At 46.8% G+C, this 10,765-nt stretch overlaps 2 protein-coding genes across 3 annotated transcripts in view; one reads left to right on the top strand and one right to left on the bottom strand.

The window, feature by feature from the left end:
• LOC145406815 (uncharacterized) overlaps nt 1-3,271 on the top strand; it is a 10,446-nt gene extending 7,175 nt beyond the window's left edge. For both annotated transcript variants that reach the window (XM_080277911.1, XM_080277912.1), the window contains one exon: nt 2,583-3,271. In XM_080277911.1, coding sequence (XP_080134037.1) covers nt 2,583-2,651 — 69 coding nt within the window. In that variant the 3' untranslated portion in view covers nt 2,652-3,271. The remainder of the gene's footprint in view (nt 1-2,582) is intronic.
• Nucleotides 3,272-4,978: 1,707 nt separating this feature from the next.
• On the bottom strand, nt 4,979-9,773 carry LOC145406814 (uncharacterized). The gene is made up of 2 exons (XM_080277910.1): nt 9,739-9,773; nt 4,979-5,966 (listed from the first exon to the last, which is right to left on the bottom strand). Exon 2 carries the CDS (start codon nt 5,554-5,556, stop codon nt 5,059-5,061), a length of 498 nt encoding a protein of 165 aa, XP_080134036.1. The 5' UTR covers nt 5,557-5,966; nt 9,739-9,773; the 3' UTR covers nt 4,979-5,058.
• Between the last annotated feature and the right edge of the window lie 992 nt (nt 9,774-10,765).

Raw genomic sequence — 10,765 nt, 5'->3', positions numbered from 1 at the left:
ACTGCCGTTACCACTGCAGCTTATACACTACCACTGCCACTACCACTGCCGTTAACATTCCCATTACCACTGACACCACCACTATCACTACCACAGTCACTGCGACTGATATTACCACTGCCTCTACCACTACCACCACTAACACCTGCGTCAAAACCATTTTCTTTGCCACTGCCACCAACAACACCGCCACCACTGCCACTGCCACTACCACTGCCACTACCACTACCACTGCCCCTGCCACTGCCACTGAGAATCACGATACAACCGCCAATGTCACATTATTGACACACTGCCACTGTCACTAAAATTGACACAACCACTGCCACTGCCATTAAAATTCCCATTGCCAGTACCACTGCCACCACAACAGTCATCACTGCCATTACCACTGCCACTACCACTGCGACTTCCACCACAACCACTAGCAGTACCACTGCCACCACAACCACTAGCACTACCACTGCCACTACCACGACCACTTCCATTACCACGACCACTTCCATTACCACTACCACGACCACTTCCATTACCACTACCACTGACACTGACACCACTACTGTCTCAGCCACTGCCCCTGGCACTTCCACTACCATTGTCACTGCCATTGCCACCAACATTGCCAAAACCATCTTGCATAACAAGTGCCACAACTGCTGCCATTACCACATCCACTGCCACTGCCATTACCACTGCCACTGCCATTACCACTGCCACTACCACCGCCACTGCTACCACCACAGCCACTGCCACTGGCACTGCTACCACCACAGCCACTGCCACTGGCACTGCTACCATCCCTGCCACTGCCACTGCCAGTACCACTGACACTTTCAGTACTATTGCCAGTACCAGTGCCAGGACCACTGCCACTGCCAGTAGCGGTACCATTGCCAGTACCACTGCCTCTGCCATTCCCATTACTTCACACAGTATCACTAGCACTCCCAGTACCACTGCCACTGCCATTACTCCACAGCCATTACCTATACCCTGCCACTGCAACTATCATTACCACTGCCAATGCCAGTAGCACGACAATTGCCATTTCCACAACGATTACCACTGCCAGTGCCTACACTACAGCCGACATTGCCACCGGCACTATCATTGCCAGTGCCAATGAGACTGACACTGTCACCACCACCACCACTACTACTACTACTACTACTCTGCTACTACTACAACTACTACTACTATTACTATTACTACTACTACTACTATTACTACTACTACTACTACTCTACTACTACTAGTGATACTTAGTACAACTGTTACCACTACTACCATTTTGGAATATCTTGCAAATTCCTTTCGTCCGGAGACGCCCCTTTTATTTTAGTTTTGCTGTCTGCAGACGATTTTATTGAGCTTAATGTCCATCTTTCATAGTGAAGGGACTAATGAGCTTTGATTCTCTATTATGTTCACCTTAATTTGGCCTAGAATTTCCATATCCATCTTGAATTCAGAGTTCTTGCAAGAGACTAAGGCTGGAATATGATGCTAGTCACGAAGAAGTGCTTTTTAAAGAATGTAGACCCGTAGCATTGTCCTTTTTGTGCCACTAAGTCACATGAAATTAGCTATAAATGGACGAAAACCTCTGCCAAGTTAAGGTGAAAGGAGTATAGCACCTTCACTTCCAGAGCCCCTCCCCCTAAGCAGAATAAAAATGAGGGGGTTAGCAAGAATCGGTTAAAAAAAAAAAAAAAAGGAGACTCGTAATGGTTATGATTCTCTCTCTCTCTCTCTCTCTCTCTGAGCGAACATTTTTTGCCTAGTTTCCCCTTAAATTCGCTGTTTTCTGTAATCTCTCTCTCTCTCTCTCTCTCTCTCTCAGATCGAATATTTTCGCCTTGTTTCCCATTGAATTCGGTGTGTTCTATAATTCCCCCAACTCCCACCCTCACTTCCGCACTCCCCCCCATCTCTCTCTCTCTCTCTCTCTCTCTCTCTCTCTCTCTCCAGTTTAAAATGAGTGACGTCATCGTACTGAAAATCTAACATCATATAGTGAGAGCACAAAGGTTAATTTAAAGATCATAGATATTAAACTTTTATTCCTTTTTATCATTTTGATTCATACAGAAGATTCATAGACAAGATTATTATTATTTTTAAGGATTTATTTTGGTGGTCTAGTGGGTTACGGCGCTTCAGTCGGATGTGACCCCTAATGGTTCACATCAGAGAGGTACCTGGGGTCTGTTCCTCACATACTACCACCCATGGAGGAGCGACTGGTCACTCTAGCTGTATGTCCGGACAAAGTAGCCTAGCCCCGGGCCCCTACCCTCCTGGATTGATATGTACTGTTGGTAGATTTCTTAGTATAATATAGATTGAATGGTTATATATACTGTACGTCTTTCAGTTAACTTTAATTACCATCCATTCATCATCCAGTCCTCACTTGTCCCATCAGGAGCGTAGGGTCCTTGTGTTAGGCTACTCATTCCTGACTTTTATGGCTAGGGTGGCCAGCCTCATCCTTCCCTGAGTGGCATTATGTGAGCAAAATACCCCAAACGAGTACGATACTGTTACTACTTTTCAGTCTACATTTATTCTTTGCACAGGTACTTGGTGTCCTGGTCATGAGTCCTGGTGGTGCGTCCTGGAAGTGCTTCCTGGCGGTGTCCTGGTGACGTCGTCACCAGGGCACATCACCAGGACTTGTCACTTGGACACAATGCCAGGACATGTCACCAGGACACATCCCAGGACATCACCAGGACATCCCAGTACACATTGCCAGGACGTCACCAGGACACATCCCCAGGACGTCACCAAGACATATCCCCAGGACATGTCCCTAGGACACATTGCCAGGATGTGTCACCAGGACAGCCAGGGCATCACCAGGACATATCCCCAGGGCATGTCACCAGGACACATCCCCAGGACATGACACCAGGGCATCCCCAGGACATGACACCAGGGCATCCCCAGTACACATTACCAGGATGTCACAAGGACACATCCGTAGGACATGTCGCCAGGACACATCCCTAGGAGGTCACCAGGACGTCACCAGGACGTCACCAGGACACATCCCCAGGATGTCACCAGGACATGTCATCAGGACACATCCCCAGGACGTGTCACCAGGACACAGCCAGGGCGTCACCAGGACACATCCTTAGGGCATGTCACCTGGACACATCCCAGGACGTCGCCAGGGCACGTCACCTAGTCACATTGCCAAGACGTCACCAGGACATGTCACCAGGACACATCCCCAGGGCATGTCACCAGGTCACATTCCCAGGACGTCGCCAGGACGTCGCCAGGACATGTCACCTGGACACATCCCAGGACGTCGCCAGGGCACGTCACCTAGTCACATTGCCAAGACGTCACCAGGACACATCCACAGGAGGTCACGTTGCCAGGACATGTCACCAGGACACATCATCAGGTCGTCACCAGGACACATCCACAGGACGTCACAGGAAACATCGCCAGGACATGTCCCCTGGACACATCATGACATCACCAGGACACAATGCCAGGACACATTCCCAGGGCATGTCACCAAGACACATCCCCAAGACATGTCACCAGGACAACTCTAGGACATGTCACCAAGACAAATCGCCAGGTCGTCACCATGACACTTCACAGGACATGTCACCTAGACACATTGCCAGGACGTGTCACCTGGACACATCACCAGGACACCATCCATCATCCAATCCTAACTTGTCCCATCAGGAGCGTAGGGTCCTTGTGTTAGACTCTAACACAAGGACCCTACGCTCCTGATGGGACAAGTAAGGATTGGATGATGGATGGATAGTGTCCTGGTGATGTGTCCTGATGACATGCTCTGGCGATATGTCTAGGTAACATGTCCTGGCGACGTGTCCTGTGAATGTGTCATGGAAACGACCTGGCGATTTGTCTTGGTGACATGTCCTAGTGATGTCCTGGTGACGTCCTGGGGATGTGTCCAGGTGACATGTCCTGGCAATGTGTCCTGGTGATGTCATGATGTGTCCAGGGGACATGTCCTGGTGACGACCTGATGATGTGTCCTGGTGACATGGCCTGGCAACGTGACCAGGTGACATGTCCTGGGGATGTGTCCTGGTGATGTAATGATGTGTCCAGGGGACATGTCTTAGCAATGTGTCCTGGTGACGACGTCACCAGGACACTTCACCAGGACACTTCACCAGGTTATGTCCCCTGGACACATCGCAAGGACATATCCCCTGGATACAACCCCAGGACGTCACCAGGACACTTATGGACATGTCACCAGGACACTTCTGGACATGTCACCTGGACACTTCTGGACATGTCACCTGGACACTTCTGGACATGTCACCTGGACACTTCTGGACATGTCACCTGGACACATTGCCAGGGCATGTGACCAGGACATATCCCCAGGACATGTCACCAGGACACAGCACCAAGACACCACCAGGATGCATCTGCAGGACATATCACCTGGACACATCGCCAGGACACGTCACCAGGACATATTGCCAGGGCTTAATGCCAGGATGTATCACCATGGCGCATGACCAGAACTCACCACCAGGACATCACCAGGCCACATCACCAGGATACATCATCAGGTCACATCATCAGGATGCATCGCCAGGACATCACCAGGACACATCACTAAGATACATCACCAGGACACCACGAGGACATTGCCAGGATGCATCACTAGAACACATCACCAGGAAGCATCACAAGGGCACCGTCCAGACACATCACCAGGATGCCCCACCAGGATACATCACCAGGACATATCTCCAGGGCACATCGTCAGGACACCAAGTACCTGTGCAAAGAATAAATGTAGACTGAAAAGTAGTGGCATTATCGTACTTGGGGTATACTGCTCACATAATGCCATTCAGGGAAGGGTAAGGCTGGTCATTCTTGTCATAAACGTCAGGAATGAGTAGTCTAACTGTAGACTACTCATTCCTGACGTTTATGGCAAGGGTGACCAGCCTCACCCTTCCCTGAATGGCATTATGTGAGCAGTATACCCCAAGTACGATTATGCCACTACTTTTCAGTCTACATTTATTCTTTGCACAGGTACTTGGTGTCCTGACGATGTGCCCTGGTGGTGCGTCCTGGTGATGTGTCCTGGTGGTGCATCCTGGCAGTGTCTTGGTGATGTGTCCTATTGATGTGTCTGTCGGTGTCCTTGTGATGCTTCCTGGTGATGTGTTCTGGTGATGGGTCCTGGTGGTGTCCTGGTGATGTTTCCTGGTAATGTCCTGCCGATGCGACTTGGTGATGTGTCCTGATGAATCCTGGCGACGCGTCCTGCTGATGCGTCCTGGCGATGTGTCCTGGTGATATCTTGGTGGTGTCCTTGTGATGTGTTCTGGTCATGTGTCCTGGCGACATGTCCTGGTGATGCGTCCTGCCGTTGTGTCCTGGCTGCGTCCAGGTGACATCCAGGTGATGCGTCCTGGTGATGTCCTGGTGACGTGTCCTGATGACCTGTCTTGGTGACATGCCCTGGTGACCCGTCTTGATGACCAGTCTTGCCGTGTCCTGGTGACTTGTCATGGTGTTGTCCTGATGACCAGGCCATGATGACGTACTGGTGGCGAGTCCCGGTGGTGTCCTGGTTATACGTCCTGGTGATGTGTCGTGGTGGTGTGCCCTGGTGATGTGTCGTGGTGGTGTGCCCTGGTGATGTGTCCTGGGGCGGTGGTGCAGTGGTTAGCACATCCAACTGGCAACTGGAAGAACCCGAGGTCAACTGCTGGGGCTGGCCATACTTATGGATACGACTCGTCTCCCTCCTGTCCCCGTCCTACCATTGACTTGGATGTAACCACTCAGGGTCGTATTCTAAGGGAAGGTTGGGACTCAGCAGAAGTTGATTGTGTGTCTTGATGACCTTCGTGGAGTCTGTAGCGAAATTCTAAGCCTTCTTGATGTATTCTGGTGTTTTCTGTGTTTACAATGTTGATCTGAAATAAAAAATAATGAAAATAAATGGGTTCTGTTACCTACCTGCCTACCTACGTTCTTATCTGTATCAACCTACCTATCTATCTATCTATCTGCTTATCTATTTATCTATTACAAACTATCCATTGATTGCTTCACAACGAGAGATCTACCTATATATGAGTGAAATCGTCGAGTGGTAGACAGAATAAAATAAGACATTGCTCTAAAGGGGTTAAGTACTGGAAAGGGAATAAACATGGGAAGAAAAAAAACATATGCACACTGAAAAAAGCAGGAGAGGGGGTGGCAGCAGGCAGGGACGCATAAAACTCGGCCTTCAGATGGCGTTTGTGAAGCAAGTGTAGAAAATGTGAAAAAATTGCAAGTTTCTGATTGGTGGAGAGATCACAGGTATTCTCTGACGCCACCATCTCGACCAATCAGAAGCCAGCAACTTTTTTCATATTTTTCTCAAAAATCACAAGCTCCATCTGTGGATGGAGTTTGTGCTTCCTTGTCTGCGTGCTTCAGTAATTACTAAATAAGCATACCTAAGACAGAAAAAATAATAATAATGAACAAGTAAAACCTTCAATACAGGCGTGAAGCCGAGCAGAGAGGTGTAGGAGCGAGAGATGAGCCTACCTATCCTAGCCAGCCAGGCACACACAGGCACTAGTGTAGTCCCTCAATTAACCTATGTTTTTTCCCTAATTTACCCATTTTAAACCATTTTTTGTGTAATATTGCCTGTCTTAGGTGCATATTATCCTTAAATATGTCGAAAAAGCACGTAAGACCTGAAATTTTCACACTTCTACAGTTCCACAAGGTTATTTTTCGCAATGATATGGGTTATATCAGCACATAACATCAACAATATCCTTTAATTAATGTATCAGAACAGTATTCCCTTTAGAAAAATGCCCTATAACAAATGTTAAAGCAAAAAAAAATCAATGATAAATTCCGCATTTAACGGAGACATGGCAACTTTGGGGTACCAGAAGTGTAAAATACGGTCTTCATATCATTTAGCACTCGGCAGCCATGGAATGAGGAGGTCAGTTGATCATTTTCGTCATTTTTTGCCCCTTGAGTTCATTAATCTACTTAGGAATCATAGTTTATTAAGTGACCTTTTTTCCAATCGACTGAAGATTATGGGCGGCTTGACCTGCTTTTATTTTTATTTTTTTTTCGAAACGTTAGGTGCGTTTTTGTTAAGCAGTGGACAGGAAAGTCTGGAAAGCCGGCAGATTTAGTAACATATGGAAGCCAGCTGGACTGCTTCCATGAATAAACTGGCATTTTTAGTCAACTGAGTTAATTTCGATACATTATTCGCCGAAACTTATATGCAGGTATGCTAGGCGAGATTTAAATGCCGTAATTTTGATGAATTTCGAAACATATGATCAGGTAATAGGCTTCAGTAACCCCTTCCATACGAGATATCCTTACAAAGGTGAGTAAATTGTTTAAAGGCAGCAAGAATATAAATTTAATGCTCATGAATGACCTTAGTGAACGCGTTCAAATAATAATAATAATAATAATAATAATAATGCCTTTATGGGGTATATAAGGCAAGGAGATCTGAAGTAGTGTCTTATTCTTGCTATATTCATATTTGGTGACACCTGTCTTAGAGGTGATAACCCCTTCAGAGTGACTTCTTTCTATTCAATTATTGCCATCCAGACTATTAGATCCCTCTGGTAGGTATAGGGGTTAGACTACATCCAACCCTTACAGCTTCCGAAGGATCTCCAGTGCTCAGTAGAATTCCCTGCAGACAGCAAAAATAAAATGAAAAAGACTTCAACGATAGAGCAAGTATATCCTAGAATCATCGTTTATGTGCCTCTGATTCATAACCCCATCAGGCAGAGGACATACTTTATTTTTGATCTAATAAACGTCAGGCTAATTCTGCTTAGGTAAGACTAATTTATTCAGCTTACGTAAGGCATTAATTTATTCTGCTTACCTGTGAAAACTGGTACTGGAGTTAGTGAAGATACTTAACTCCAGTTCGAATTGTCTATCTATCTATCTATCTATTGCCAGACGCCTCAATCCCGTTTGGGGTGGCCACAAACAAATCGCCTCCAAGTCGCCCTGTCCCCCGCCATTTCACTGCCCTGCTCCCAACTCACACCCCCCTCTCTCATATACCTCTCCACCCCATCCCTCCATCTCATCCTCATCCTCCCCCTCCCTCTTCCCCCCTCCACCTCACTCACATACACTCTCTTCGTCAGTCTTTCACCCTCCATCCTTTCCACATGGCCAAACTACCTCAGTGTGTTCCTCATAACGCTCCCTATCACATCCACATCAACACCACAACGTTCGAATTGTCTATCTATCTATCTATAGCCCGACGCCCTAATCCCGCAAAGGGTGGCCGCAGACAAAACGCCTCCAAGTCACTCTGTCACCCACCATTTGACTCCCCTCCCCCCAACTCACTCCCCCCTCCCTCATATACCTCTCAACTCCATCCCTCCACCTCATCCTCGGTCTACCCCTCCCTCTCCCTCCCTCCACCTCACCTACATACACCCTCTTAGTCAGTCTTTCATTCTCCATTCTCTTCACATGTCCAAACCACCTCAGTGTATTTCTCCTAATCTTTTCAACCACATCCACATCTACCCCACAACTTTCCTTCACTTCTTCATTCGTCAACCTGTCCCTCCACGTCACTCCACATGCTCCTCTCAAGTAACTCATTTCCACTGCTCTCACTCTTGACTTGTTCCCCTCTTGCAAGGTCCACGCTTCGCTTCCATACGTCAGGGTAGGGATCACAATAAATATGTCCTCTGCCTGATGGGGTTATGAATCAGAGGCACACATACGATGATTCTAGGATATACTTGCTCTATCGTTGAAGTCTTTTTCATTTTATTTTTGCTGTCTGCAAAATTGTCACTAACAGTAAAATAATCTGGTGGTAGCAAGAAAAGATACAGGGTCCTTATGAATGGGTTAATCTTCCTACTTTAAGACTATTTTGTTCAGCGTTGCGGGTCGGGGGGATATAAAGTGTGGGAGGGGTTGGCACTCGGCCGCACATGACTCTCGGCTCAATGTCTGGCGCTAGTTGAAATGAGTTGTCCCGACCACGATAGGTTAACTCTTCAATTCTGGCTTTAACAGGAATACAGTAAGACGTGACTGAGATGGCTTATGGTGGCAGTATTAACAAAAGCACTGTTATATAGATACTATGGGTATTGACTCAAACCTCTGTATGCTGTAGGCCTAAGTGAAGGATACAGCTAGAAACGTCAGAAGAATTTCATGTGAATATGCATAATTATAATTCAGTGGTACACAGTACTTAAAAATTACTTTAGAATATGGTATATTTACGTCGTATGCCCATTCCATATGCCCTCAAAATGATCATAAAATTGGCCCAAATGCAAAAGTTTCTCGGGGAGGGGGCCTTACAGCGCCCCCCTCCCAACCCCCCACGTGTACGGGCTCGCTGTGCTCGCCAGTCATGAGCTCTACAGTTATATATATATATATATATATATATATATATATATAAACAGCCCCCCCCCCTTTTCAACTTTCTTGGTACGCCACTGTGTACTAGCCTACGGCTATACATCCTTTCCACACCACTTCTTCGTGAACGTTAATCTGTTGTTACAGGTCGGAACTACAGATGAAGAGATGGCAATTTTAGGCCAAGTTAAAAGTATATATACACACACACCACGCTCTCACTCAGCCTAATCACGAAAACAAAAATACTCAACTTACAAAATAGATGCCAAGCAATAGCAGATGATGGCGGCTGCTCTCAAGATGGCGGCTGGTGACACGAGGCGGCTGGTGACACGAGGTGGCTGATGTCACAAAATGGCGGATGGTTCCACGTACCCTGAAAAGGTGGGAGAAAAAAAAGTCAGTTAACATTAGGTTGGAGTCAACAAAACAAACAAACACAAACAAACACACACACACACACACGCACACGCACACACACGTGAGAGAGAGAGAGAGAGAGAGAGAGAGAATGAGTGAATGAGAGTGAGAGTGAGAGAGTGACTGAATGAGTGTGTGAGAGAGTGAGAGTGACAGCGTGAGAGTGAGAGTGTGAGTGAGAGTGTGAGTGAGAGTGAGAGTGAGTGAAAGAGTGAGAGTGAGAGCGTGAGAGTGAGAGTGAGTGAGTGAGTGAGTGAGAGAGTGAGTGAGTGAGTGAGAGTGAGAGAGTGAGAGTGAGAGAGTGAGAATGAGAGAGATGAGAGTGAGAGAATGAGTGAGAGTGAGTGTGTGATAGTGAGAGAGAGAGAGAGAGAGAGAGAGTGTGTGTGTGTGTGTGTGTGTGTGTGTGTGTGTGTGTGTGTGTGTGTGTGTGTGTGTGTGTGTGTGTGTGTGTGTGTGTGTGTGTGTGTGTGTAAAACACTTGAAAGTGAAAGCAGCAAAGAGAAAGGTTATGAGCGGAATGAAATCCTGGAATGTACAGTGAGGCTGGAGGATTAAGAAACGGAAAACGTGAACGTCTTGAAATTAGATCGTGTGGTAAATATGGTCTGGAATTTCGAGGATGAAGTGCGAGAAGAATATATATCATGAAGGGCTACAGGTACTGCTATACTGTCGTTGTACTATAATATAAAGATCCCTACTCTAATGTATAAGGTGGAGGTTAAATTTTGGTGAAAGGGCAAGTTAACAATAAGAGGAATGGAAATTAGCTACCCGAAAGTAACGCGTGGTGTAACATGGAGATAAACCGACAAATGAGAAAGTTCGGAAGCGTAGAGGTGTTTATGTGGGTGAGCTG

The sequence above is a fragment of the Coenobita brevimanus genome, chromosome 71 (genome assembly GCF_032717465.1).
Source record: "Coenobita brevimanus isolate Jiangsu-jjx chromosome 71, ASM3271746v2, whole genome shotgun sequence".
Lineage (NCBI taxonomy): Eukaryota > Metazoa > Arthropoda > Malacostraca > Decapoda > Coenobitidae > Coenobita > Coenobita brevimanus.
This window is presented reverse-complemented; position numbering and strand designations above follow the sequence as displayed.